This window comes from Pelodiscus sinensis, chromosome 18, assembly GCF_052426305.1.
Source record: "Pelodiscus sinensis isolate ZL-2025 chromosome 18, ASM5242630v1, whole genome shotgun sequence".
In the NCBI taxonomy this organism is placed as follows: domain Eukaryota; kingdom Metazoa; phylum Chordata; order Testudines; family Trionychidae; genus Pelodiscus; species Pelodiscus sinensis.
The window spans coordinates 35,069,410-35,096,930 of NC_143069.1; the positions used below are offsets into that span (position 1 = coordinate 35,069,410).

At 76.6% G+C, this 27,521-nt stretch overlaps 1 protein-coding gene across 1 annotated transcript in view; it reads left to right on the forward strand.

The window, feature by feature from the left end:
• Positions 1-27,521, forward strand: part of PLXNB3 (plexin B3) — a 64,602-nt gene that overhangs the window by 14,101 nt on the left and 22,980 nt on the right. The window contains 24 exon segments of the mRNA XM_089770242.1: positions 200-379; positions 453-581; positions 652-752; positions 1,479-1,611; positions 1,684-1,840; positions 2,361-2,469; positions 2,811-2,922; positions 5,974-6,102; positions 6,448-6,655; positions 7,428-7,553; positions 7,556-7,599; positions 7,746-7,897; positions 9,388-9,493; positions 10,462-10,592; positions 10,668-10,844; positions 12,049-12,188; positions 12,191-12,207; positions 12,301-12,540; positions 13,274-13,435; positions 14,332-14,480; positions 14,727-14,827; positions 20,428-20,645; positions 20,937-21,115; positions 22,178-22,244. Of these exon segments, the coding sequence (XP_089626368.1) occupies positions 200-379; positions 453-581; positions 652-752; positions 1,479-1,611; positions 1,684-1,840; positions 2,361-2,469; positions 2,811-2,922; positions 5,974-6,102; positions 6,448-6,655; positions 7,428-7,553; positions 7,556-7,599; positions 7,746-7,897; positions 9,388-9,493; positions 10,462-10,592; positions 10,668-10,844; positions 12,049-12,188; positions 12,191-12,207; positions 12,301-12,540; positions 13,274-13,435; positions 14,332-14,480; positions 14,727-14,827; positions 20,428-20,645; positions 20,937-21,115; positions 22,178-22,244 (3,267 nt within the window).

A 27,521-nucleotide genomic window follows, 5' to 3' on the forward strand; every position in this document is an offset into this window, starting at 1 on the left:
AGGAGCCGAGTGCGAGGGGCCCCCGACCCCGAGCCCCCAGAGGAGCCGAGTGCGAGGGGCCCCCGCCCCCCAGAGGAGCCGAGTGCGAGGGGCCCCCGCCCCCCAGAGGAGCCGAGTGCGAGGGACCCCGCCCCCCAAAGGAGCCGTGTCCGAGGGCCCCTCTAACCCGCCGGCCCCACGGCTCCCCGTCTCCCCGCAGGAGTCCCCGGAGGCGTACCCCTGTGGGGACGAGCACACGCCCAGCCCCATCGCCGGGCGCCTGGCTGTGGGGGCCAGCGCGCTGCTGGCCGGGCTGCCGACGCTCACGGCCGTGCTGGCCACGGTGGAGGCCGGACACACCATCGTGTTCCTCGGCGACGCGCTGGGGCAGCTGCACAAGGTCAGCGGGGCGGGGGGCCTGCCCACGGAGGCTGAGCTCCCCCCGGGGCTGACGCTCTCCCCCCCCCCCGCAGGTGTACCTCAACGCCTCCTCCGGGGGGCAGGTGTACAGCACCGTGCGCCTGGGCCAGCGCTCGCCCGTCAGCCCCGACCTGCTGCTTGACGGCTCCGGGACCCACCTCTACGCCATGACGGAGTCCCAGGTGCGCCCCGGGGGGTGGGGGGCTGCCTGGGGGGCCCGGCCCGGCCCCGCCCTCACGCTCTGTCCCGCAGGTCACCCGGCTGCCCCTGTCCGAGTGCCGGGGCTTGCTGGGCTGCGCCGCCTGCCTCCGCGCCCGCGACCCGTTCTGCGGCTGGTGCGTCCTGCAGGGCGGGTGAGTGTCCCGGCGCGGCCGGTGGGGGTCTCGCTTTCCCCCAGCGGGGGGGCCAGGGGCCCGGAGCCAGGCGGGGGGGGGGTCTCGCTTTCCCCCGGCGGGAGGGCCAGGGGCCCGGAGCCCGGCTGGCGGGGGGGGTCTCGCTTTCCCCCGGTGGGAGGGCCAGGGGCCCGGAGCCCGGGGGGGGGGTCTCGCTTTCCCCCGGCGGGAGGGCCAGGGGCCTGGAGCCCGGCCGGCGGGGGGGTCTCGCTTTCCCCCGGCGGGAGGGCCAGGGGCCCGGCGCGGCCGGTGGGGGTCTCGCTTTCCCCCGGCGGGAGGGCCAGGGGCCCGGAGCCCAGTGGGGGGGGGTCTCGCTTTCCCCCGGCGGGAGGGCCAGGGGCCCGGAGCCCGGGGGGGGAGTCTCGCTTTCCCCCGGCGGGGGGGCCAGGGGCCCGGAGCCCAGTGGGGGGGGGGTCTCGCTTTCCCCTGGCGGGGGGGCCAGGGGCCCGGAGCCCAGTGGGGGGGGGTCTCGCTTTCCCCCGGCGGGGGGGCCAGGGGCCCGGAGCCCGGCCGGCCGGTGCCTGAGCCCCCGACTCGCCCCCCCCGGCCCTGCCCGTGCGCAGCCTGGCACGGTGCCCCCAGCATGGCACCCAACGCGGCGGGACGCGGGTGCTGGTGTTTACGTAGGGCCTACGCTGACGGGGGGAGCGGCCCCTCCCCTCCCCTCACCCATTGGCCGCTCGGCAGGTGCATGCGCAAGCGGGAGTGCGAGCGCGCCGAGGCAGCCGGCCAATGGCTGTGGAGCTACGGGGCCGGCAGCCAATGCCTGCGTGTGGAGAGCGTGACGCCGGCCAATCAGAGCCGCGAGGAGCCCGCGGAGGTGAGCTGCAGGGGGGGGCTTTCGGGGGGGCTCACCCCTTTGGATCCGTGACCCCCCCGTGTCTCCCCCCAGGTCTCGCTGTGGGTGCCCCGCCTGCCCCCCCTGGCCGAGGGCGAACGCTACCACTGCGCCTTCGGGGGGGGGGCCAGCCCCGCCCTGCTGCAGGGCGCCCGGCTCCGCTGCCCCTCGCCCCCCCCGGCCCAGCTGCCGCCCAGCCAGGAGGGCAAAGGTCAGCAGGGGGGAGGGGGCGCGGGGGCAGAAAGGGGAAGGGTCTGCCTCCCCCATACCCAGCATGCACCGGGACTGAGAGTGGCCCAAAGAGCCGGGGGGGGGGGCGCCAATGGGGGAGGGGCCCCCTTGCACAGGGCCGGGGGGGCGCCAGTGGGGGAGGGGCCCCCTTGCACAGGCCCGGGGGGCGCCAATGGGGGAGGGGCCCCCTTGCACAGGCCCAGGGGGGCGCCAATGGGGGAGGGGCCCCCTTGCACAGGCCCGGGGGGCGCCAATGGGGGAGGGGCCCCCTTGCACAGGCCCGGGGGGGTGCCAATGGGGGAGGGGCCCCCTTGCACAGGCCTGGGGGGCGCCAATGGGGGAGGGGCCCCCTTGCACAGGTCCGGGGGGCGCCAATGGGGGAGGGGCCCCCTTGCACAGGCCCGGGGGGGCCAAAGGGGGAGGGGCCCCCTTGCACAGGGCCGGGGGGGCGCTAAGGCCCAGCCAGTGGAGCGGTGGCCGGTACAATCCCTGCCCCCTAGATCACGTCACGGTGCCGCTGTCCCTCATGTTCGGGGACGTGATGGTGGCTGCAGCCGAATTTGTCTTTTACGACTGTGATGCTGCGGCACGTCTGGCACCATCCTCCCCGTGAGCCACCGCGGTGGGAGTGGGGGACCGGCAGGGCTGGGGGGCGGGAGGGAGGGCCACTGGCAGGGCTGGGGGGCAGGGCTGGGCTGGCAGGAGGCGGTGGGCAGGGCTGGGCTGGCAGGATTTGGGGGGGGCAGGGCTGGGCTGGCAGGAGGCGGGGGGGCTGGGCTGGGCTGGCAGGAGGGGGGGGCAGGGCTGGGCTGGCAGGAGGGGGGGGGCTGGGCTGGGCTGGCAGGATTCGGGGGGGCTGGGCTGGGCTGGCAGGATTCGGGGGGGGCTGGGCTGGGCTGGCAGGATTCGGGGGGGGCCTGTACTGACCCGAGCTGGCGCCCCTGCCCCAGGTGCGGCGGGTGCGTGAGCAGCCCCTGGCCCTGCGACTGGTGCCCGAGGACTCAGCGCTGCCTCTCGGGCGCGTCCTGCCCCGACGGCGAAGAGACCGTCTACAGCCAGAGTGTGAGGGGCTCGCCTCTGGGGCCAGGGACCCAGGCGTCCGGGGTGGTATCCGGGGGGGGGCGGGAGGGCAGGGACCCAGGCGTCCGGGGCGGTATCCGGGGGGGGCGGGGGGCAGGGACCCAGGCGTCCGGGGCGGTATCCGGGGGGGGCGGGAGGGCAGGGACCCAGGCGTCCGGGGCGGTATCCGGGGGGGGCGGGGGGCAGGGACCCAGGCGTCCGGGGCGGTATCCGGGGGGGGGCGGGAGGGCAGGGACCCAGGCGTCCGGGGCGGTATCCGGGGGGGGGCGGGGGGCAGGGACCCAGGCGTCCGGGGCGGTATCCGGGGGGGGCGGGAGGGCAGGGACCCAGGCGTCCGGGGCGGTATCCGGGGGGGGGGCGGGGGGCAGGGACCCAGGCGTCCGGGGCGGTATCCGGGGGGGGGCGGAGGGCAGGGACCCAGGCGTCCGGGGCGGTATCCGGGGGGGGCGGGGGGGCAGGGACCCAGGCGTCCGGGGCGGTATCCGGGGGGGGCGGGGGGCAGGGACCCAGGCGTCCGGGGCGGTATCCGGGGGGGGGCGGGAGGGCAGGGACCCAGGCGTCCGGGGCGGTATCCGGGGGGGGGCGGGAGGGCAGGGACCCAGGCGTCCGGGGCGGTATCCGGGGGGGGCGGAGGGCAGGGACCCAGGCGTCCGGGGCGGTATCCGGGGGGGGCGGGAGGGCAGGGACCCAGGCGTCCGGGGCGGTATCCGGGAGGGGGCGGGGGGCAGGGACCCAGGCGTCCGGGGCGGTATCCGGGGGGGGCGGGAGGGCAGGGACCCAGGCGTCCGGGGCGGTATCCGGGGGGGGCGGGGGGCAGGGACCCAGGCGTCCGGGGCGGTATCCGGGGGGGGGGGGGGGCAGGGACCCAGGCGTCCGGGGCGGTATCCGGGGGGGGCGGGGGGGCAGGGACGCAGGCGTCCGGGGCGGTATCCGGGGGGGGCGGGGGGCAGGGACGCAGGCGTCCGGGGCGGTATCCGGGGGGGGCGGGGGGCAGGGACGCAGGCGTCCGGGGCGGTATCCGGGGGGGGCGGGAGGGCAGGGACCCAGGCGTCCGGGGCGGTATCCGGGGGGGGCGGGGGGCAGGGACCCAGGCGTCCGGGGCGGTATCCGGGGGGGGCGGGAGGGCAGGGACCCAGGCGTCCGGGGCGGTATCCGGGGGGGGGCGGGGGGCAGGGACCCAGGCATCCGGGGCGGTATCCGGGGGGGGGCGGGGGGCAGGGACGCAGGCGTCCGGGGCGGTATCCGGGGGGGGCGGGGGGGGGACGCAGGCGTCCGGGGCGGTATCCGGGGGGGGCGGGGGCAGGGACGCAGGCGTCCGGGGCGGTATCCGGGGGGGGCGGGGGGCAGGGACCCAGGCGCCGGGGCGGTATCCGGGGGGGGCGGGGGGCAGGGACCCAGGCGTCCGGGGCGGTATCCGGGGGGGGCGGGGGGCAGGGACCCAGGCGTCCGGGGCGGTATCCGGCGGGGGCGGGGGGCAGGGACCCAGGCGTCCGGGGCGGTATCCGGGGGGGGCGGGGGGCAGGGACCCAGGCGTCCGGGGCGGTATCCGGGGGGGGCGGGGGCAGGGACGCAGGCGTCCGGGGCGGTATCCGGGGGGGGCGGGAGGGCAGGGACGCAGGCGTCCGGGGCGGTATCCGGGGGGGGCGGGAGGGCAGGGACGCAGGCGTCCGGGGCGGTATCCGGGGGGGGGCGGGGGGCAGGGACGCAGGCGTCCGGGGCGGTATCCGGGGGGGGCGGGAGGGCAGGGACCCAGGCGTCCGGGGCGGTATCCGGGGGGGGCGGGGGGCAGGGACGCAGGCGTCCGGGGCGGTATCCGGGGGGGGCGGGAGGGCAGGGACCCAGGCGTCCGGGGCGGTATCCGGGGGGGGCGGGGGGCAGGGACGCAGGCGTCCGGGGCGGTATCCGGGGGGGGCGGGAGGGCAGGGACCCAGGCGTCCGGGGCGGTATCCGGGGGGGGCGGGGGGCAGGGACGCAGGCGTCCGGGGCGGTATCCGGGGGGGGGGGCGGGAGGGCAGGGACCCAGGCGTCCGGGGCGGTATCCGGGGGGGGGGGAGGGCAGGGACGCAGGCGTCCGGGGCGGTATCCGGGGGGGGCGGGAGGGCAGGGACGCAGGCGTCCGGGGCGGTATCCGGGGGGGGCGGGAGGGCAGGGACGCAGGCGTCCGGGGCGGTATCCGGGGGGGGCGGGAGGGCAGGGACGCAGGCGTCCGGGGCGGTATCCGGGGGGGGCGGGGGGCAGGGACGCAGGCGTCCGGGGCGGTATCCGGGGGGGGGGGAGGGCAGGGACCCAGGCGTCCGGGGCGGTATCCGGGGGGGGCGGGGCAGGGACGCAGGCGTCCGGGGCGGTATCCGGGGGGGGCGGAGGGCAGGGACCCAGGCGTCCGGGGCGGTATCCGGGGGGGGGGGGGGCAGGGACCCAGGCGTCCGGGGCGGTATCCGGGGGGGGGCGGGAGGGCAGGGACGCAGGCGTCCGGGGCGGTATCCGGGGGGGGGCGGAGGGCAGGGACCCAGGCGTCCGGGGCGGTATCCGGGGGGGGCGGGGGGCAGGGACGCAGGCGTCCGGGGCGGTATCCGGGGGGGGCGGGGGAGGGCAGGGACCCAGGCGTCCGGGGCGGTATCCGGGGGGGGCGGGGGGCAGGGACCCAGGCGTCCGGGGCGGTATCGGGGGGGGGCGGGGGGCAGGGACCCAGGCGTCCGGGGCGGTATCCGGGGGGGGCGGGGGGCAGGGACCCAGGCGTCCGGGGCGGTATCCGGGGGGGGCGGGGGGCAGGGACCCAGGCGTCCGGGGCGGTATCCGGGGGGGGCGGGGGGCAGGGACCCAGGCGTCCGGGGCGGTATCCGGGGGGGCGGGGGGCAGGGACCCAGGCGTCCGGGGCGGTATCCGGGGGGGGCGGGGGGGGGGGGGGCAGGGACCCAGGCGTACGGGGCGGTATCGGGGGGGGGCGGGGGGCAGGGACCCAGGCGTCCGGGGCGGTATCCGGGGGGGGCGGGGGGGGGCTCGTTTGCTTCCCCAGTCCAACACCGTGTCCCTCAGGTTCCAGAGGGGGGCCCCTGGGGCCCGGAGGCCTGTCCCAGCCTAGGGCCCATTGACGGGTCCCGCCTGGTGCCCGTGGGGGTGCCTGTGCCCCTCAGCCTGGGGGCCCACAACCTGCAGCTGCTGGGGGTGAGTTGGGTGCAGGGAGCGAAGGGGAGTGATGGGGAGCAGGGGGCGCCATCGGGGGAGGGGAGGACGGGGACGGGGACGGTGGGGGGCAGGGCGGTGTTGGGGGAGGGGAGGACGGACGGTGGGGGGCAGGGCGGCGTCGGGGGAGGGGAGGACGGATGGTGGGGGGCAGGACGGCGTCGGGGGAGGGGAGGACGGACGGTGGGGGGCAGGGCGGCGTCGGGGGAGGGGAGGACGGACGGTGGGGGGCAGGGCGGCGTCGGGGGAGGGGAGGACGGACGGTGGGGGGCAGGGCGGGGGCGAGGACGGGGGACCAATCGTGCTCTGGCTCCCCCACGGCTGCAGGCCCCGTTGCCGCGGTTTCAGTGTGTGGTGGCTGTGGGGGGGGCGCCCGTGTCGGTGGAGGCCTGGCTGGACGAGGAAGGGGGGGCCCCTCGGATCCGGTGCAGCCCCTACGCCTACAGCTATTCCCTGCCCCAAGCGCAGCTCCCAGCCCCCCTCTACGTCACCCTGGGGGGCCTGGGGCGCCTGGACAGCCGTGGGGAACTGCTTGGTGAGTGACGGCGCTGCGAGCTTCCCTCTAGTAGTGCCCTGGGGGGACGGGGCAGGGGCTGCGAGCTTCCCTCTAGTAGTGCCCTGGGGGGAGGGGGCGGGGGCTGCGAGCTTCCCTCTAGTAGTGCCCTGGGGGGACGGGGCGGGGGCTGCGAGCTTCCCTCTAGTAGTGCCCTGGGGGGCGGGGGCGGGGGCTGCGAGCTTCCCTCTAGTAGTGCCCTGGGGGGCGGGGGCGGGGGCTGCGAGCTTCCCTCTAGTAGTGCCCTGGGGGGCGGGGGCGGGGGCTGCGAGCTTCCCTCTAGTAGTGCCCTGGGGGGCGGGGGCGGGGGCTGCGAGCTTCCCTCTAGTAGTGCCCTGGGGGGAGGGGGCGGGGGCTGCGAGCTTCCCTCTAGTAGTGCCCTGGGGGGACGGGGCAGGGGCTGTGAGCTTCCTTCTAGTAGTGCCCTGGGGGATGGGGCAGGGGCTGCGAGCTTTCCTCTAGTAGTGCCCTGGGGGGAGGGGGCGGGGGCTGTGAGCTGCCCTGGGGCAGTGCCCTGGGGGGAGGGGGCGGGGGCTGCGAGCTGCCCTGGGGCGGTGCCCTGGGGGGAGGGGCAGGGGCTGCGAGCTTCCCTCTAGTAGTGCCCTGGGGGGAGGGGGCGGGGGCTGCGAGCTGCCCTGGGGCGGTGCCCTGGGGGGAGGGGCGGGGGCTGCGAGCTGCCCTGGGGCGGTGCCCTGGGGGGAGGGGCGGGGCTTAGTGACGGGGTGGAACAGGGCTGATCTCTGCCCCCCCGCAGTGACCCTCTACGACTGCTCCGTGGGGCGGGCTGACTGCAGCCGCTGCCTGGCCGCCCCCCCTGAGCTGGGCTGCGTCTGGTGTGTGGCCGGGGGGGGCCCCGGCTGCCGCTACCGGGACCTCTGCCCCCCGCCGGCGCTGCGCCCCTCTGCCCCGCGCCCCGGATCCAGGCGGTGAGAGGGGCCGGGGGGCTGGGCTGAGGGCTGAGGGGGCGGATGCTGGGGGGGCTGCGGGCTCCATGGGGGAGGCGGGGGGGGGAGGCCTGGCTCAGGGTGGTGGGGACACAGGCCAGGCTGGGGTAACTCTTCCTGCCCCCCAGATCCAGCCCCACAGCGGCCCCCTGGAGGGGGGCGTGTCCCTCACCATCACGGGCTCCGACCTGGGCCGGCGCCTGGCGGACGTGCTGGGCTCCGTGCGGGTGGCCGGCCAGCCCTGCGCCCCCGAGCCCGCCCTCTACCTCGTCTCCACGCGGTAAGGGGGTGCCCCCCCGCCAGCGCCCCTGCAGCGCCCCGCCCCTCCCCCGCCGCGCGCGCCCCTGCAGTGCCCTGCCCCCGCCCATCCCCCGCCGCGCGCGCCCCTGCAGCGCCCCGCCCATCCCCCGTCGCGCGCGCCCCTGCAGTGCCCTGCCCATCCCCCGCCACGCGCGCCCCTGCAGTGCCCTGCCCATCCCCTGCCGCGCGCGCCCCTGCAGCGCCCCGCCCATCCCCCGCCGCGCGCGCCCCTGCAGCGCCCCGCCCATCCCCCGCCGCGCGCCCCTGCAGTGCCCTGCCCATCCCCCGCCGCGCGCGCCCCTGCAGCGCCCCGCCCATCCCCCGCCGCGCGCGCCCCTGCAGCGCCCCGCCCATCCCCCGCCGCGCGCGCCCCTGCAGCGCCCCGCCCATCCCCCGCCGCGCGCGCCCCTGCAGCGCCCCGCCCATCCCCCGCCGCGCGCCCCTGCAGCGCCCTGCCCATCCCCCGCCGCGCGCGCCCCTGCAGCGCCCCGCCCATCCCCCGTCGCGCGCCCCTGCAGTGCCCTGCCCATCCCCCGCCGCGCGCGCCCCTGCAGCGCCCCGCCCATCCCCCGTCGCGCGCGCCCCTGCAGCGCCCTGCCCCCGCCCATCCCCCGCCGCGCGCGCCCCTGCAGCGCCCCGCCCATCCCCCGTCGCGCGCGCCCCTGCAGCGCCCTGCCCCCGCCCATCCCCCGCCGCGCGCGCCCCTGCAGTGCCCTGCCCATCCCCCGCCGCGCGCGCCCCTGCAGTGCCCTGCCCATCCCCCGCCGCGAGCGCCCCTGCAGTGCCCTGTCCATCCCCCGCGCCCCTGCAGTGCCCTGCCACTGCCCATCCCCCGCCGCGCGCGCCCCTGCAGCGCCCCGCCCATCCCCCGCCGAGCGCACCCCTGCAGTGCCCTGCCCATCCCCCGCCGCGCGCGCCCCTGCAGTGCCCTGCCCATCCCCCGCCGCGAGCGCCCCTGCAGTGCCCTGTCCATCCCCCGCGCCCCTGCAGTGCCCTGCCACTGCCCATCCCCCGCCGCGCGCGCCCCTGCAGCGCCCCGCCCATCCCCCGCCGAGCGCACCCCTGCAGTGCCCTGCCCATCCCCCGCCGCGCGCGCCCCTGCAGTGCCCTGCCCATCCCCCGCCGCGAGCGCCCCTGCAGTGCCCCGCCCATCCCCCGCCGCGCGCGCCTCTGCAGTGCCCTGCCCATCCCCCGCCGCGAGCCCCCTGCAGTGCCCTGCCCCCGCCCATCCCCCGCCGCGAGCGCCCCTGCAGTGCCCTGCCCATCCCCCGCTCCGAGCGCCTTTGCTGTGCCCTGCCCATCCCCCGCCACGAGCGCCCCTGCAGTGCCCTGCCCATCCCCCGCCGCGAGCGCCCCTGGAGTGCCCTGCCCCCGCCCATCATCCGCTGCGAGCGTCTCCACAGCAGTGTCCCCCGCCGAGGCTATCCCAGCGTTGCGAGCTTCCCCCAGCAGTGCCCCTTCTCCTCCCAGGATCGTGTGCCGGGTGGCTCCGGGGCAGAGGGGTCTCTCAGGCCCCGTTGAGGTTGCCGTGGGGGACCGGGCTCCCGGTGTCTCTGCCGACCATTTCACCTACCAGGTCAGTGGGGCTGGAGGCCGGAGAGGGGTTCCGGGGGCTGGGCTCCGGAAGTGTGTGGTGGGCACACATTGCCCCCCCCCCCGCCACTGCTGCGAGCTTCCCCTCGGCAGTGCCCCCTACGGGGCCGTCCCGGCGCTGCGAGCTTCCCCCTGGCAGTGCCCCCTACGGGGCCGTCCCCCCGCTGTGAGCTTCCCCCTGGCCCAGCGCTGCGAGCTTCCCCCTGGCAGTGCCCCCTACGGGGCCGTCCCCCCGCTGCGACCTTCCCCCTGGCAGTGCCCCCTACGGGGCCGTCCCCCCGCTGCGACCTTCCCCCTGGCAGTGCCCCCTACGGGGCCGTCCCCCCGCTGTGAGCTTCCCCCTGGCAGTGCCCTCTACCGGGCCGTCCCCCCGCTGTGAGCTTCCCCCTGGCCCAGCGCTGCGAGCTTCCCCCTGGCAGTGCCCCCTACGGGGCCGTCCCCCCGCTGCGACCTTCCCCCTGGCAGTGCTCCCTGAGGGTCTGTCTACACTACCCCGCTAGTTTGAACTGGGGGGGTAATGTAGACATACCGCACTTGCAAGTGAAGCCCGGGATTTGAACTTCCCGGGCTTCGTTTGCATGAAGCCGGCCGGCGCCATTTTTAAATGCCAGCTAGGTCGGACCCCGTGCTACGCGGCTGCACGCGGCTACACGCGGCTGCACGCGGCTGCACGCGGCTACACGCGGCACGGACTAGCTAGCTCAAACTAGGCTGCTCATCCGAACTAGCTGTAGGCCTCGGTCCACTGTCCGGGGAAGGGTGGGAACAAAGGCGGGGGGGCTGCCTGGGGGCGACCGGCGGGGGGGCAGGCTTGGCTGGGGAAGCACGAAGGGGGCAGACCAAGTCCAGACGGGGGCTTGGGGGCCTGGGAGCCCCCCCAGGGGACTAAGGCTCCGCCCTGCCCTGGGAGTCAGTCTCCCCGACGCCCTCACGGCCTGTTTCCGGCCCCAGGACCCCACCCTGCAGGAGCTGCACCCCCGCTTCGGCCCCATGGCGGGGGGCACCCGGCTCACCATCCTGGGGGAGGAGCTGCTGACAGGCGACCAAGTTGCAGCCTTCGTAGGGGAGCTGCCCTGCACCATGTGAGTGTCCCCCCCACGGCTCCGCCGGCCCCCCCCGGCTCTGCCCCACGGCTCACCCCTCTGACCCCTACACAGAGCAGCCCCGCCGGAGCCCACGGCCATCGTCTGCGTCACCAGCCCCAGCCCGGAGCCACGGGAGGTGGCGGTGCGGGTGCTGTACGGACAGACGGAGCGCCGCCTGCAGGGGGGCACCTTCCGCTACACCCCGAACCCCCACATCACCGGGGCGGAGCCAGCCACCAGCTTCCGGGGGTAAGGGTGTGGGCAGGGCACGTGAACTGCGGGCTTCCCCCACGGCGCCCTGAGCGGGGGGTTCCCCACGGCGCCCCCAGCTTCCCCCGTGGCGCCCCCAGCTTCCCCCGTGGCGCCCCCAGCTTCCCCCACGGTGCCCTGAGCGGGGGGGTTCCCCACGGCGCCCCCAGCTTCCCCCGTGGCGCCCCCAGCTTCCCCTGCGGCACCCACAGCTTCCCCCACGGCGCCCTGAGCGGGGGGTTCCCCGTGGCGCCCCCAGCTTCCCCCGTGGCGCCCCCAGCTTCCCCCGCGGCGCCCCCAGCTTCCCCCACGGCGCCCTGAGCGGGGGGTTCCCCACGGCGCCCCCAGCTTCCCCCGCGGTGCCCCCAGCTTCCCCCACGGTGCCCCCAGGCGGGGGGTTCCCCACGGCGCCCCCAGCTTCCCCCACGGCACCCTGAGCGGGGGGTTCCCCACGGCGCCCCCAGCTTCCCCCGCGGTGCCCCCAGCTTCCCCCACGGTGCCCCCAGGCGGGGGGTTCCCCACGGCGCCCCCAGGCGGGGGGTTCCCCACGGCGCCCCCAGCTTCCCCCACGGCGCCCTGAGCGGGGGTTTCCCCACGGCGCCCCCAGCTTCCCCCACAGCGCCCTGAGCGGGGGGTTCCCCATGGCGCCCCCAGCTTCCCCCGTGGCGCTCCCAGCTTCCCCCACGGCACCCCCAGGCGGGGGGTCCCCCACTGCACCCCCAGCTTCCCCCACGGCGCCCTGAGCGGGGGGTCCCCCACGGCGCCCCCAGCTTCCCCCACGGCGCCCCCAGGCGGGGGGTCCCCCACGGCGCCCCCAGCTTCCCCCACAGCGCCCTGAGCGGGGGGTTCCCCATGGCGCCCCCAGCTTCCCCCGTGGCGCTCCCAGCTTCCCCCACGGCACCCCCAGGCGGGGGGTCCCCCACTGCACCCCCAGCTTCCCCCGCGGCGCCCCTAGCTTCCCCCACGGCGCCCTGAGCGGGGGGTCCCCCACGGCGCCCCCAGCTTCCCCCACGGCGCCCCCAGGCGGGGGGTCCCCCACGGCGCCCCCAGCTTCCCCCGCGGCGCCCCCAGGCGGGGGGTCCCCCACGGCGCCGCACGCCCCCCCAGCAGTGCCCCCACGCACGGGGTCCTCCGCCTTCCCCGCGGCTGGAAGCAGGTGGCAGCCCTGCCCGGCCCCCCGGACTCACTTGCCCCTGGCTTGCAGGGGGGGCCGGCTCATCCGCGTGGAGGGCTCCAACCTGGACGTGGTGCAGCAGCCGCTCATCAAGGCCCTGCTGGCGCCAGAGGGCCGGGCTGGCGGCCGGAGGAGGAGGGGGTGTGGGGGGGGCCCGCACCCCTGCTCCCTGGCGGGGCCCTGCTGGAGGTGAGCTGGGAAGGGGGAGGGGGAACCGGGCAGGCGGGCGTGGGAGGGGCCGTGGGGGCCTGCCGCTGCCCCATGGCTCTCCCCTGCCCCCAGTGCTGGGAGTCCTGCTGCCCCAACTCCTCGGCACTGCTGCTCTGCCCCACGCCCGCCGTGCCCCCCGGAGCGGCCCTGCGGGACCTGCTCTTCGTGCTGGACGGGCTGCAGTTCAGCTTCGCGGCAGCCAGCGGGGGGCGCCCCTTCGCCTACGCCCCTGACCCCCAGCTGCGCTGGCTGGGCCGTGGGGCCCCCGGCGTCCCCTACAGCCTCAAGCCGGGCAACCTGCTGCACGTGGAGGTGAGGCTGCGGCTGGCCAGGGCGCTTGGGCAGCGGGAGACGGGGTAGGAGGGGGCTGGCGGCTGCGGGGCGTGGGGGCGGGGGGTTCAGCTGGCGGCAGGGGGTGGGGCGAGGCGGACGGGGATCAGCTGGCGGGGGGGGCGGGGCGAGGCAGGGGATCAGCTGGCAGGGGGCGGGGCGAGGCGGGCGGGGTTCAGCTGGCAGCGGGGGGGCGGGGAGAGGCGGGCGGGGTTCAGCTGGCAGCGGGGGGGGCGGGGCGAGGCGGGCGGGGTTCAGCTGGCGGGGGGGCGGGGGGGCCAGCTGGCGGGGGGGGGGCGGGGAGAGGCGGGCGGGGTTCAGCTGGCAGCGGGGGGGGCGGGGGGGCGGGCGGGGAGAGCGGGGGGGGGCGGGCGGGGTTCAGCTGGCAGCGGGGGGGGGGGAGAGGCGGGCGGGGTTCAGCTGGCAGCGGGGGGGGGGGGGGCGGGGAGAGGCGGGCGGGGTTCAGCTGGCAGCGGGGGGGGGGCGGGGAGAGGCGGGCGGGGTTCAGCTGGCAGCGGGGGGGGGGCGGGGAGAGGCGGGCGGGGTTCAGCTGGCAGCGGGGGGGGGCGGGGCGAGGCGGGCGGGGTTCAGCTGGCAGCGGGGGGGGCGGGGAGAGGCGGGCGGGGTTCAGCTGGCGGGGGGGCGGGGGGGCCAGCTGGCAGGGGGGCGGGACGGGGACGTGCCTCCCAGCCCTGAGCGTCCGTCTGTCCGGCAGGGGGAGGGGCTGACGCTGGGCACCGCGAAGGAGGAGGTGGTGGTGCAGGTGGGGGCCGGGCTGTGCGCCGTGAAGACCCTGACCCACACCCACCTGTACTGCGAGCCCCCCCTGCACCCCCCACAGCCGCTCAACGCCTCTGCCGGCCTGCCCGAGTTCATCGTGAGTGGGGCACGCGGGGGCGGGAGGGGTGAGGGAGGTGGACCCGGGGGGGCGAAGGAATGGGGCACACGGGGGCGGGAGGTGCGAGGGAAGGGACCCGGGGGGCGAGGGAGTGGGGCACGCGGGGGCGGGAGGGGCGAGGGAGGGGACCCGGGGGGCGAGGGAGGGGGGCACACGGGGGCGGGAGGGGCGAGGGAGGGGACCCGGGGGGCGAGGGAGTGGGCACACGGGGGCGAGGGAGGGGGGCACGCGGGGGCTGGAGGGGCGAGGGAGGGGACCCGGGGGGCGAGGGAGGGGGGCACGCGGGGGCGGGAGGGGCGAGGGAGGGGACCCGGGGGGCGAGGGAGGGGGGCACGCGGGGGCGGGAGGGGCGAGGGAGGGGGCACACGGGGGCGGGAGGGGCGAGGGAGGGGGGCACACGGGGGCGGGAGGGGCGAGGGAGGGGACCCGGGGGGCGAGGGAGGGGGGCACGCGGGGGCGGGAGGAGCGAGGGAGGGGACCCCTGGGGGCGAGGGAGTGGGCACGCGGGGGCGGGAGGGGCGAGGGAGGGGACCCGGGGGGCGAGGGAGGGGGGCACGCGGGGGCGGGAGGGGCGAGGGAGGGGACCCCTGGGGGCGAGGGAGTGGGCACGCGGGGGCGGGAGGGGCGAGGGAGGGGGGCACGCGGGGGCGGGAGGGGCGAGGGAGGGGACCCGGGGGGCGAGGGAGGGGGGCACGCGGGGGCTGGAGGGGCGAGGGAGGGGACCCGGGGGGCGAGGGAGGGGGGCACGCGGGGGCTGGAGGGGCGAGGGAGGGGACCCGGGGGGCGAGGGAGGGGGGCACGCGGGGGCGGGAGGGGCGAGGCAGGGGACCCGGGGGGGCTCTGCTCGCTGAGGGCCACTCCCCCGTCTCCCCCAGGTGCACATGGGGAACCTGCGGCTGGAGCTGGGCCACGTTCGCTACGACACGGAGCCGAGCCCCCGCGTCCCTCCCGAGGCCCAGCTGGGGCTGGGGGTGGGCGCTGCCCTAGTGGCCTTCATCGTCCTGCTCCTCATCCTCATGTACAGGTGTGGGCTGTGCATGGCCGGCGGAGGAGGGGCTACAGCTGGGAGGGGGAGGGGCCATGGCTGGGAAGGGGAGGGGCAACAGCTGGGCAGGGGAGGGGCCATGGCCGGGCGGGGGAGGGGTAAGCCCCAGGCAGCGAAGGGGCAACGGCCGGGCGGGGGAGGGGTACCACCCGGGTACCCGGCTCCCCCTCCCCCACACCCTGTTCCCAGATCCCCGGCATGGGGCTGACGAGCTGGGGCCCGCAGGCGGAAGAGCAAGCAGGCCCTGCGGGACTACAAGAAGGTTCTGGTGCAGCTGGAGAACCTGGAGGTCAGCGTCGGCGACCAGTGCCGCAAGGAGTTCACCGGTAGGGCCAGCGGGGCTCAGCGGCTGCAAAATAGTCCCCGAGGGAGCTGGCGGGCGGAGGGATACCGGGGAGGCGGGATAGTCCCCGCGGGAGCTGGCGGGCGGAGGGATACCGGGGAGGCGGGATAGTCCCCGTGGGAGCTGGCGGGGCGGAGGGAAACCAGGGAGGCGGGATAGTCCCCGAGGGAGCTGGCGGGCGGAGGGATACCGGGGAGGCGGGATAGTCCCCGAGGGAGCTGGCGGGCGGAGGGATACCGGGGAGGCGGGATAGTCCCCGAGGGAGCTGGCGGGCGGAGGGATACCGGGGAGGCGGGATAGTCCCCGAGGGAGCTGGCGGGGCGGAGGGATACCGGGGAGGCGGGATAGTCCCCGAGGGAGCTGGCGGGGCGGAGGGATACCGGGGAGGCGGGATAGTCCCCGAGGGAGCTGGCGGGGCGGAGGGATACCGGGGAGGCGGGATAGTCCCCGAGGGAGCTGGCGGGCGGAGGGATACCGGGGAGGCGGGATAGTCCCCGTGGGAGCTGGCGGGGCGGAGGGAAACCAGGGAGGCGGGATAGTCCCCGCGGGAGCTGGCGGGCGGAGGGATACCGGGGAGGCGGGATAGTCCCCGAGGGAGCTGGCGGGGCGGAGGGATCCCGGGGAGGCGGGATAGTCCCCGAGGGAGCTGGCGGGCGGAGGGATACCGGGGAGGCGGGATAGTCCCCGAGGGAGCTGGCGGGGCGGAGGGATACCGGGGAGGCGGGATAGTCCCCGCGGGAGCTGGCGGGGCGGAGGGATACCGGGGAGGCGGGATAGTCCCCGAGGGAGCTGGCGGGGCGGAGGGATACCGGGGAGGCGGGATAGTCCCCGCGGGAGCTGGCGGGGCGGAGGGATCCCGGGGAGGCGGGATAGTCCCCGCGGGAGCTGGCGGGGCGGAGGGATCCCGGGGAGGCGGGATAGTCCCCGCGGGAGCTGGCGGGGCGGAGGGATCCCGGGGAGGCGGGATAGTCCCCGCGGGAGCTGGCGGGGCGGAGGGATCCCGGGGAGGCGGGATAGTCCCCGCGGGAGCTGGCGGGCGGAGGGATCCCGGGGAGGCGGGATAGTCCCCGAGGGAGCTGGCGGGGCGGAGGGATCCCGGGGAGGCGGGATAGTCCCCGAGGGAGCTGGCGGGCGGAGGGATCCCGGGGAGGCGGGATAGTCCCCGCGGGAGCTGGCGGGCGGAGGGATCCCGGGGAGGCGGGATAGTCCCCGCGGGAGCTGGCGGGCGGAGGGATCCCGGGGAGGCGGGATAGTCCCCGCGGGAGCTGGCGGGCGGAGGGATCCCGGGGAGGCGGGATAGTCCCCGAGGGAGCTGGCGGGCGGAGGGATCCCGGGGAGGCGGGATAGTCCCCGAGGGAGCTGGCGGGGCGGAGGGATACCGGGGAGGCGGGATAGTCCCCGCGGGAGCTGGCGGGGCGGAGGGATCCCGGGGAGGCGGGATAGTCCCCGAGGGAGCTGGCGGGGCGGAGGGATCCCGGGGAGGCGGGATAGTCCCCGAGGGAGCTGGCGGGGCGGAGGGATCCCGGGGAGGCGGGATAGTCCCCGAGGGAGCTGGCGGGGCGGAGGGATCCCGGGGAGGCGGGATAGTCCCCGAGGGAGCTGGCGGGGCGGAGGGATCCCGGGGAGGCGGGATAGTCCCCGCGGGAGCTGGCGGGCGGAGGGATACCGGGGAGGCGGGATAGTCCCCGCGGGAGCTGGCGGGGCGGAGGGATACCGGGGAGGCGGGATAGTCCCCGAGGGAGCTGGCGGGCGGAGGGATACCGGGGAGGCGGGATAGTCCCCGCGGGAGCTGGCGGGGTGGAGGGATCCCGGGGAGGCGGGATAGTCCCCGAGGGAGCTGGCGGGGCGGAGGGATACCGGGGAGGCGGGATAGTCCCCGAGGGAGCTGGCGGGGCGGAGGGATACCGGGGAGGCGGGATAGTCCCCGAGGGAGCTGGCGGGCGGAGGGATCCCGGGGAGGCGGGATAGTCCCCGCGGGAGCTGGCGGGGCGGAGGGATCCCGGGGAGGCGGGATAGTCCCCGCGGGAGCTGGCGGGCGGAGGGATCCCGGGGAGGCGGGATAGTCCCCGAGGGAGCTGGCGGGGCGGAGGGATACCGGGGAGGCGGGATAGTCCCCGAGGGAGCTGGCGGGGCGGAGGGATACCGGGGAGGCGGGATAGTCCCCGCGGGAGCTGGCGGGCGGAGGGATACCGGGGAGGCGGGATAGTCCCAGAGGGAGCTGGCGGGCGGAGGGATACCGGGGAGGCGGGATAGTCCCCGAGGGAGCTGGCGGGGCGGAGGGATACCGGGGAGGCGGGATAGTCCCCGCGGGAGCTGGCGGGCGGAGGGATACCGGGGAGGCGGGATAGTCCCCGCGGGAGCTGGCGGGGCGGAGGGATACCGGGCAGGCGGGATAGTCCCCGCGGGAGCTGGCGGGCGGAGGGATACCGGGGAGGCGGGATAGTCCCCGAGGGAGCTGGCGGGCGGAGGGATACCGGGGAGGCGGGATAGTCCCCGCGGGAGCTGGCGGGCGGAGGGTGGACTGTGTGCCGTAGTGGGGGTGTCTGCTCTGGATCCCCTGTAGTGTGGAGGGGCCTGGCTGGGCTTGCGCCTGTCTGCAGCCTGGCCCCACAGGTCAGCGGATGAGTCACTAGGCAGGGGGTCTCCCGACCTGCCCCACCGGTCGGCTCCCCGGAGAGACAAAGGGGGGGAGACCAGCACTGGCTGGGGGGCAGTTTCTGGCTGGTATCATGGGGAAGCAGCCTAGGGAAGGGGCTGGGATTTAGGGGCCCAGGCTCCCCCATCTCAGGGGGGCTGAGGCATCCTAGGCCTGCCCTGGAACCGGATTGCATCTGTGCTGGGCTGTGTCCTGGAGAAGCCATAAACTCCCCCTGTTCTACCCGCCGGGGGAGGGTGTCCGTGCCACTAGGGGGTGCAGGAGGCGGGGACCCCGACGCGCCGCCCCAGAAGGACATCGGGGGGGCACTCCGTGGGATCAATCGGAGATTCGGGAGGAAGGACATCGGGGGGACAGTCCGTGGGGGCAATAGAGGGTTCGGGTGGAAGGACGTCGGGGGGACAGTCCGTGGGGGCAATAGAGGGTTCGGGTGGAAGGACGTCGGGGGCCGTCCGTGGGGCAGTCGGGGGGTCGGGTGGAAGGACATCGGGGGGCCGTCCGTGGGGCAGTCGGGGGTCGGGCGGAAGGATGTCGGGGGGCCGTCCGTGGGGCAGTCGGGGGTCGGGTGGAAGGATGTCGGGGGGCCGTCCGTGGGGCAGTCGGGGGTCGGGTGGAAGGATGTCGGGGGCCGTCCGTGGGGCAGTCGGGGGTCGGGTGGAAGGACGTCGGGGGGCAGTCGGGGGTTCGGGTGGAAGGACGTCGGGGGGCCGTCCGTGGGGCAGTCGGGGGTTCGGGTGGAAGGACATCGGGGGGCTGTGCGTGGGGCAGTCAGGGGTCGGGTGGAAGGACGTCGGGGGCCGTCCGTGGGGCAGTCAGGGGGTCGGGTGGAAGGATGTCGGGGGGCCGTCCGTGGGGCAGTCAGGGGTCGGGTGGAAGGACGTCGGGGGGCCGTCCGTGGGGCAGTCGGGGGTCGGGTGGAAGGATGTCGGGGGCCGTCCGTGGGGCAGTCAGGGGGTCGGGTGGAAGGATGTCGGGGGGCCGTCCGTGGGGCAGTCGGGGGTTCGGGTGGAAGGACATTGGGGGGCCGTCCGTGGGGCAGTCAGGGGTCGGCTGGAAGGACGTCGGGGGGCCGTCCGTGGGGCAGTCGGGGGTTCGGGTGGAAGGACATCGGGGGGCCGTCCGTGGGGCAGTCAGGGGTCGGGTGGAAGGACGTCGGGGGGCCGTCCGTGGGGCAGTCGGGGGTCGGGTGGAAGGATGTCGGGGGCCGTCCGTGGGGCAGTCAGGGGGTCGGGTGGAAGGATGTCGGGGGGCCGTCCGTGGGGCAGTCGGGGGTCGGGTGTAAGGACGTCGGGGCCGTGCGTGGGGCAGTCGGGGGTCGGGTGGAAGGACGTCGGGGGCCGTCCGTGGGGCAGTCGGGGGTCGGGTGGAAGGACGTCGGGGCCGTCCGTGGGGCAGTCGGGGGTTCGGGTGGAAGGACATCGGGGGGCCGTCCATGGGGCAGTCAGGGGTCGGGTGGAAGGATGTCGGGGGCCGTCCGTGGGGCAGTCAGGGGGTCGGGTGGAAGGATGTCGGGGGGCCGTCCGTGGGGCAGTCGGGGGTCGGGTGTAAGGACGTCGGGGCCATGCGTGGGGCAGTCGGGGGTCGGGTGGAAGGACGTCGGGGGCCGTCCGTGGGGCAGTCGGGGGTCGGGTGGAAGGACGTCGGGGCCGTCCGTGGGGCAGTTGGGGGTCGGGTGGAAGGACGTCGGGGGCCGTCCGTGGGGCAGTCAGGGGGTCGGGTGGAAGGATGTCGGGGGGCCGTCCGTGGGGCAGTCAGGGGGTCGGGTGGAAGGATGTCGGGGGGCCGTCCGTGGGGCAGTCAGGGGGTCGGGTGGAAGGATGTCGGGGGCCGTCCGTGGGGCAGTCAGGGGGTCGGGTGGAAGGATGTCGGGGGCCGTCCGTGGGGCAGTCAGGGGGTCGGGTGGAAGGATGTCGGGGGGCCGTCCGTGGGGCAGTCGGGGGTTGGGTGTAAGGACGTCGGGGCCGTGCGTGGGGCAGTCGGGGGTCGGGTGGAAGGACGTCGGGGGCCGTCCGTGGGGCAGTCGGGGGTCGGGTGGAAGGACGTCGGGGCCGTCCGTGGGGCAGTCGGGGGTCGGGTGGAAGGACGTCGGGGGGCTGTGCGTGGGGCAGTCGGGGGTCGGGTGGAAGGACGTCGGGGGCCATGCGTGGGGCAATCGGGGGTTGGGTGGAAGGACGTCGGGGCCGTCCGTGGGGCAGTCGGGGGTCGGGTGGAAGGACGTCGGGGGCCGTCCGTGGGGCAGTCGGGGGTCGGGTGGAAGGATGTCGGGGGCCGTCCGTGGGGCAGTCGGGGGTCGGGTGGAAGGACGTCGGGGGGCTGTGCGTGGGGCAGTCGGGGGTCGGGTGGAAGGACGTCGGGGGCCATGCGTGGGGCAATCGGGGGTTGGGTGGAAGGACGTCGGGGCCGTCCGTGGGGCAGTCGGGGGTCGGGTGGAAGGACGTCGGGGGCCGTCCGTGGGGCAGTCGGGGGTCGGGTGGAAGGAAGTCGGGGGCCGTCCGTGGGGCAGTCGGGGGTCGGGTGGAAGGACGTCGGGGGGCTGTGCGTGGGGCAGTCGGGGGTCGGGTGGAAGGACGTCGGGGGCCATGCGTGGGGCAATCGGGGGTTGGGTGGAAGGACGTCGGGGCCGTCCGTGGGGCAGTCGGGCGTCGGGTGGAAGGACGTCGGGGGGCTGTGCGTGGGGCAGTCGGGGGTCGGGTGGAAGGACGTCGGGGGCCGTGCGTGGGGCAATCGGGGGTTGGGTGGAAGGACGTCGGGGCCGTCCGTGGGGCAGTCGGGGGTCGGGTGGAAGGACGTCGGGGGCCGTGCGTGGGGCAGTTGGGGGTCGGGTGGAAGGACGTCGGGGGCCGTGCGTGGGGCAATCGGGGGTTGGGTGGAAGGACGTCGGGGCCGTCCGTGGGGCCGTGGGGTGACCCCTCTGCCTGCCCCCGCAGACCTGATGACGGAGATGACGGACCTGAGCGGGGAGCTGGAGGGCTCGGGGATCCCCTTCCTGGACTACGGCTCCTACGTGCAGCGCGTCTTCTTCCCCGGGCAGGAGGGGGCGCTGGGGCGCTGGGGGGCCGAGCCGGCCGAGGGGCGCAGGGCCACCGTGGAGCAGGGCCTGGCCCAGCTCTCCAGCCTGCTCAATAGCAAGGCTTTCCTGCTGACGGTGAGAGCGGCGTGGGGCAGGCGCTGTGGGGAGCCCGGGGGCCGTGGGGCGGGGCTCTAGTGGGGCGGGTTGTGGGGTATCTGGGGGGGCCGTGGGGTGGGGCTCTAGCGGGGCGGGGTGTGGGGTATCTGCGCAGGGGGGCGGGTGCTCTAGCGGTGTGGGCTGTGGGGTATCTGCAGGAGGGCTGTGGGGCAGGGGCTCTAGCAGGGCGGGGTGTGGGGTATCTGGGGGGGCAGGCTGGGGGACGCGCTGGCGGCCCCGCCCCCCTGTGCTGACGGCCCTGCCCCACAGCTGATCCGCACGCTGGAGGCCCAGGCCTCGTTCTCGCGCCAGGACCGGTGCCGGGCGGCGTCGCTGCTGGCTCTGGCGCTGCTCGGGCGGCTCGAGTACCTGACCGACGTCACCCGGAGCCTGCTGGGCGAGCTGGCCCAGCGCCACGTGGCCCGCAACCCCAAGCTCATGCTGCGCAGGTGAGCCCGGCCAATGCGCATCGGCGCCCCCCGGAGCCGCCCCCGGCAGGGCCCCCCGGAGTCGCCCCCCGGAGCCGCCCCCCGGCAGGGCCCCCCGGAGCCGCCCCCCCGCCCCCTGAGCCGCCCCCCCCCCCGGCAGGGCCCCCCGGAGTCGCCCCCCGGAGCCGCCCCCCGGCAGGGCCCCCCGGAGCCGCCCCCCTGAGCCGCCCCCCGGCAGGGCCCCCCGGAGCCGCCCCCCGGAGCCACCCCCCGGCAGGGCCCCCCGGAGCCGCCCCCCGGCAGGGCCCCGGGCCCCTTGGCGAGCCCCTCGGAGCCACCCCCCCGGAGCCGCCCCCCGGCAGGGCCCCCCGGAGCCGCCCCCCGGAAGGGCCCCAGGCCCCTTGGCGAGTGCCCCGGAGCCACCCCCCGGCAGGGCCCCGGGCCTCTTGGCGAGCCCCCCGGAGCCACCCCCCAGCAGGGCCCCGGGCCCCTCGGCGACCTCTCGGAGCCACCTCCCGGCAGGGCCCCCCGGAGCCTCCCCCCATCACCTGGCCCCTGAGGGCACGGCCCCCCACCCCCATGTGCTGTGGGCACGGCCCCCCACCTTTGCCCCTGTTCCCCTGCCACGTGGGCACAGCCCCTGATCACCCAGCGTGGGAGGCGGCTCTTGCGAGGACACGGGTGCCCTGCGGGGCATGGGGCCGGCCGGCTGCCGTTGGGCCCCGGTGTCAGGCAGATGGGGCCACCGGGGAGACGGGGCCTGCGGGGGGGGGGACGGGGGCTGCGGGGGGCTGTGGGGGGGGGGACGGGGCCGCGGGGCCGCGGGGGGCCGTGCGGGGGGGGGACGGGGGCTGCGGGGGGCCGTGGGGGGGGGGGCGGGGGGGCCGCGGGGGCCTGGGCCGTGCGGGGGGGACGGGGGCCGCGGGGGGGGCCGTGCAGGGGGGGACGGGGGGGGCTGCGGGGGGCCGTGGGGGGGGGGGCAGGTGCCGCGGGGGCCTGGGCCGTGCGGGGGGGACGGGGGCCGCGGGGGGCCGTGCGGGGGGGGCTCTCCCAGCAAGCCCCACGGGCTCCCTGCGCCCACAGAACAGAGACCATGGCGGAGAAGCTGTTGACCAACTGGATGTCCATCTGCATGTACCCCTACCTGCGGGTGAGCGCCCGGACCCGGCTGCGGGGGGGGGGCTGGGCGCCCACACTCCTGGGCTCCCTCAGTTCGGGGGGATGGTGTGTTATGGAGCATGGGGGACTCTCCGGCGGCAGGTAGAGGAGAAGATCCGTCAGGTCCCAGGACCCAGCCTAGCCCCGACTCGACTTGTCACAGGAGCCAGGAGCAGCCGGGGGGGGCGGAGCCAGGAGCAGCCGGGGGGGCGGACCCAGGAGCAGCCGGGGGGGCGGAGCCAGGGCCCTGCCCAGCCCCCCCAGGCCAGCGAGGCTCCTCCCCCCGCCAGCCCAAAACTAACTCCCGCCCCAGCCCCTGCGCCCGCCCCTGCGCTGTCCTGCTCCTTCCGGGCGCGTCCCTGTGGGTGCTGCACTGTGGCTGTTTGGGCGCCGCCGCGCGCCCGGCCGGAAGATTTCGTAGCCGTGCCAGTGCCAGTGCCGGGTAGTTCACGCATGCGCAGCACCCTCCCTGCGCCGGGCAGCCAGTGCCAAGCGCGGCCACGGCCCCTTCAGCTCCTTCTCGGCCACCGGCCACGTTTTCTCGCGCCCTCCCTGCGCCGGGCAGCCAGTGCCAAGCGCGGCCACGGCCCCTTCAGCTCCTTCTCGGCCACCGGCCACGTTTTCTCGCGCCCTCCCTGCGCCGGGCAGCCAGTGCCAAGCGCGGCCACGGCCCCTTCAGCTCCTTCTCGGCCACCGGCCACGTTTTCTCGCGCCCTCCCTGCGCCGGGCAGCCAGTGCCAAGCGCGGCCACGGCCCCTTCAGCTCCTTCTCGGCCACCGGCCACGTTTTCTCGCGCCCTCCCTGCGCCGGGCAGCCAGTGCCAAGCGCGGCCACGGCCCCTTCAGCTCCTTCTCGGCCACCGGCCACGTTTTCTCGCGCCCTCCCTGCGCCGGGCAGCCAGTGCCAAGCGCAGCCACGGCCCCTTCAGCTCGGCCACCGGCCACATTTTCTCGCGCCCTCCCTGCGCCGGGCAGCCAGTGCCAAGCGCGGCCACGGCCCCTTCAGCTCCTTCTTGGCCACCGGCCACGTTTTCTCGCGCCCTCCCTGCGCCGGGCAGCCAGTGCCAAGCGCAGCCACGGCCCCTTCAGCTCGGCCACCGGCCACATTTTCTCACGCCCTCCCTGCGCCGGGCAGCCAGTGCCAAGCGCGGCCACGGCCCCTTCAGCTCCTTCTTGGCCACCGGCCACGTTTTCTCGTGCCCTCCCTGCGCCGGGCAGCCAGTGCCAAGCGCGGCCACGGCCCCTTCAGCTCCTTCTTGGCCACCGGCCACGTTTTCTCGCGCCCTCCCTGCGCCGGGCAGCCAGTGCCAAGCGTGTCCACGGCCCCTTCAGCTCCTTCTCGGCCACCGGCCACGTTTTCTCGCGCCCTCCCTGCGCCAGGCAGCCAGTGCCAAGCGTGTCCACGGCCCCTTCAGCTCGGCCACCGGCCACGTTTTCTCGCGCCCTCCCTGCGCCAGGCAGCCAGTGCCAAGCGTGTCCACGGCCCCTTCAGCTTGGCCACGTGACCACGTTTTCTCGCACCCTCCGCATTGAGTTTGATTTGATTTTGACGCTGAGGAACATGTTCTCCTCGGAGACCCCCAGGCCGTCATGCAAAGGGGCTGGGCTCAAGCGCTGCCTGTTGCGCTCTCAGCCGGACGTTCGCTGTCGCCTCGGTCCAGGGGGACAGCAGCGTGATCCACTGGGCTCGTAGAAACCCGACAGCCGGAGCACGCCAAGCCGGAGCGGGTCTGTCTCCACTACCCCGCTGGTTCGAACGAGGAGGGTAATGTAGGCAAACCGCACTTGCAAATGAAGCCCGGGATTTGAGGTGCACCGGTAGCTGGGAATAGGAAGCCTAGTTCGAGCCCCGTGTAGCCGCGCTGCGGGGTTCGAACCAGCGGGGTTTTAAAAATGGCGGCTCCCCGCTTATGCAAATGAAGCCCGGGAAATTCAAATCCCGGGCTTCATTTCCAAGTGCGGTTGCCCACATTACCCCCCTCGTTCCAGCTAGCGGGGTGGTGGAGACAGACCCGGAGCTCCAGTGGAAACCCATCCGCTCTGACGGCTCGCAGGCCAGCCCCAGCCCTGCCCCCGCAGCCCGCGAGCGCTGCAGCCTCTAACCGATCCCGGACCCGAGGGGGGCCGTGCTAGTGAGTCTGCCGGCGCGGCGAGGGGCCCGTGGCGCCTTAGAGACTCACCCAAGTGTCGGAGCAGAAGCGTTCGTGGGCAAAGCCCCGTTTCGCCGGACGCAGCCGAGCCAAGAGGCCGCAGGCAGACGCTGCAGGGAGGGGCGATCCCACGAACCCAAGTCAGCGCCTCCGGACGGGAGCTTGTCGGGCTGCGATTCCCCCCGCGCCCGGTGCCGAAACAGGCTCCCGAGCCTCAGCCCTCCGTAAGGGCTCTCCCCCCCCCCCCACGGCGCTCCGTAAGGGCTCTCCCCCCCCCACGGCGCTCCGTAAGGGCTCTCCCCCCCCCACGGCGCTCCGTAAGGGCTCTCCCCCCCCCCCACGGCGCTCCGTAAGGTCTCTCCCCCCCCCCACGGCGGTCCGTAAGGGCTCTCCCCCCCCACGGCGGTCCGTAAGGTCTCTCCCCCCCCCCCACGGCGGTCCGTAAGGTCTCCCCCCCCCCCCCCCCACGGCGTTCCGTAAGGTCTCTCCCCCCCCCACGGCGCTCCGTAAGGGCTCTCCCCCCCCCCCCACGGCGCTCCGTAAGGGCTCTCCCCCCCCCACGGCGCTCCGTAAGGGCTCTCCCGCCCCCCATGGCGCTCCGTAAGGGCTCTCCCCCCCCCCCCATGGCGCTCCGTAAGGGCTCTCCCCCCCCCACGGCGCTCCGTAAGGGCTCTCCCCCCCCCCACGCCGCTCCGTAAGGATGCTCCCCCCCCCACGGTCGTCCGGAAGAGCTCTCCCCCCCACGGCGGTCCGTAACGGCTCTCCGCCCCCCCATGGTGGTCTGTAAGGGCTCTCTCCCCCCACGGTGGTCCATAAGGATGCTCCCCCCACGGCGCTCCGTAAGGGCTCTCCCCCCCCCACGGCGCTCCGTAAGGTCTCTCCCCCCCACGGCGGTCCGTAAGGGCTCTCCCCCCCCCCCCCACGGCGGTCCGTAAGGTCTCCCCCCCCCCCCCACGGCGGTCCGTAAGGTCTCTCCCCCCCCCCACGGCGCTCCGTAAGGGCTCTCCCCCCCCCCCACGGCGCTCCGTAAGGGCTCTCCCCCCCCCCACGGCGCTCCGTAAGGGCTCTCCCCCCCCCCCATGGCGCTCCGTAAGGGCTCTCCCCCCCCCCCCCATGGCGCTCCGTAAGGGCTCTCCCCCCCCCACGGCGCTCCGTAAGGGCTCTCCCCCCCCACGCCGCTCCGTAAGGATGCTCCCCCCCCCACGGTCGTCCGGAAGAGCTCTCCCCCCCACGGCGGTCCGTAACGGCTCTCCGCCCCCCCATGGTGGTCTGTAAGGGCTCTCTCCCCCCACGGTGGTCCATAAGGATGCTCCCTCCCACGGCGCTCCGTAAGGGCTCTCCCCCCCCACAGCGGTCCGTAAGGGCCCCCCCCACGGTGGTCCATAAGGATGCTCCCCCCACGGCGGTCCCTAAGGACTCTCCCCCCCACGGCGGTCCGTAAGGGCCCCCCCCCACGGCGGTCCATAAGGATGCTCCCCCCACGGCGGTCCCTAAGGACTCTCCCCCCCCACGGCGGTCCATAAGGGCCCCCCCCACGGCGGTCCATAAGGGCCCCCCCCCCACGGCGGTCCCTAAGGACTCTCCCCCCCCCACAGCGGTCCGTAAGGGCCCCCCCCACAGTGGTCCATAAGGATGCTCCCCCCCCCACGGCGGTCCCTAAGGACTCTCCCCCCCCACGGCGGTCCATAAGGGCCCCCCCCACGGCGGTCCATAAGGGCCCCCCCCACGGCGGTCCCTAAGGACTCTCCCCCCCCACAGCGGTCTGTAAGGGCCCCCCCACGGTGGTCCATAAGGATGCTCCCCCCCCACGGCGGTCCCTAAGGACTCTCCCCCCCCCACAGCGGTCCGTAAGGGCCCCCCCCACGGTGGTCCATAAGGATGCTCCCCCACGGCGGTCCCTACGGACTCTCCCCCCACAGCGGTCTGTAAGGGCCCCCCCCCACGGTGGTCCATAAGGATGCTCCCCCCCCACGGCGGTCCCTACGGACTCTCCCCCACAGCGGTCTGTAAGGCCCCCCCCCCACGGTGGTCCATAAGGATGCTCCCCCACGGCGGTCCCTACGGACTCTCCCCCCCCACAGCGGTCTGTAAGGGCCCCCCCCACGGCGGTCCATAAGGATGCTCCCCCCACGGCAGTCCCTAAGGACTCTCCCCCCCCCACAGCGGTCCGTAAGGGCCCCCCGCCACGGCGGTCCATAAGGATGCTCCCCCCACGGCAGTCCCTAAGGACTCTCCCCCCCCCACAGCGGTCTGTAAGGGCCCCCCCCACGGTGGTCCATAAGGATGCTCCCCCCACGGCAGTCCCTAAGGACTCTCCCCCCCCCACAGCGGTCTGTAAGGGCCCCCCCCACGGTGGTCCATAAGGATGCTCCCCCCACGGCAGTCCCTAAGGACTCTCCCCCCCCCACAGCGGTCTGTAAGGGCCCCCCCCACGGTGGTCCATAAGGATGCTCCCCCCCACGGCAGTCCCTAAGGACTCTCCCCCCCCACAGCGGTCCGTAAGGGCCCCCCCCCCCACGGCGGTCCATAAGGATGCTCCCCCCCACGGCAGTCCCTAAGGACTCTCCCCCCCCACAGCGGTCCGTAAGGGCCCCCCCCCCACGGCGGTCCATAAGGATGCTCCCCCCCCACGGCAGTCCCTAAGGACTCTCCCCCCCCACAGCGGTCCGTAAGGGCCCCCCCCCCCACGGCGGTCCATAAGGATGCTCCCCCCACGGCAGTCCCTAAGGACTCTCCCCCCCCACAGCGGTCCGTAAGGGCCCCCCCCCCCACGGCGGTCCATAAGGATGCTCCCCCCACGGCAGTCCCTAAGGACTCTCCCCCCCCACAGCGGTCCGTAAGGGCCCCCCCCCCCACGGCGGTCCATAAGGATGCTCCCCCCACGGCAGTCCCTAAGGACTCTCCCCCCCCACAGCGGTCCGTAAGGGCCCCCCCCCCCACGGCGGTCCATAAGGATGCTCCCCCCACGGCAGTCCCTAAGGACTCTCCCCCCCCACAGCGGTCTGTAAAGGCCCCCCCCCCCCACAGCGGTCCGTAAGGGCCCCCCCCACGGCGGTCCCTAAGGACTCTCCCCCCCCCCAGCGGTCCGTAAGGGCCCCCCCCCCACGGCGGTCCATAAGG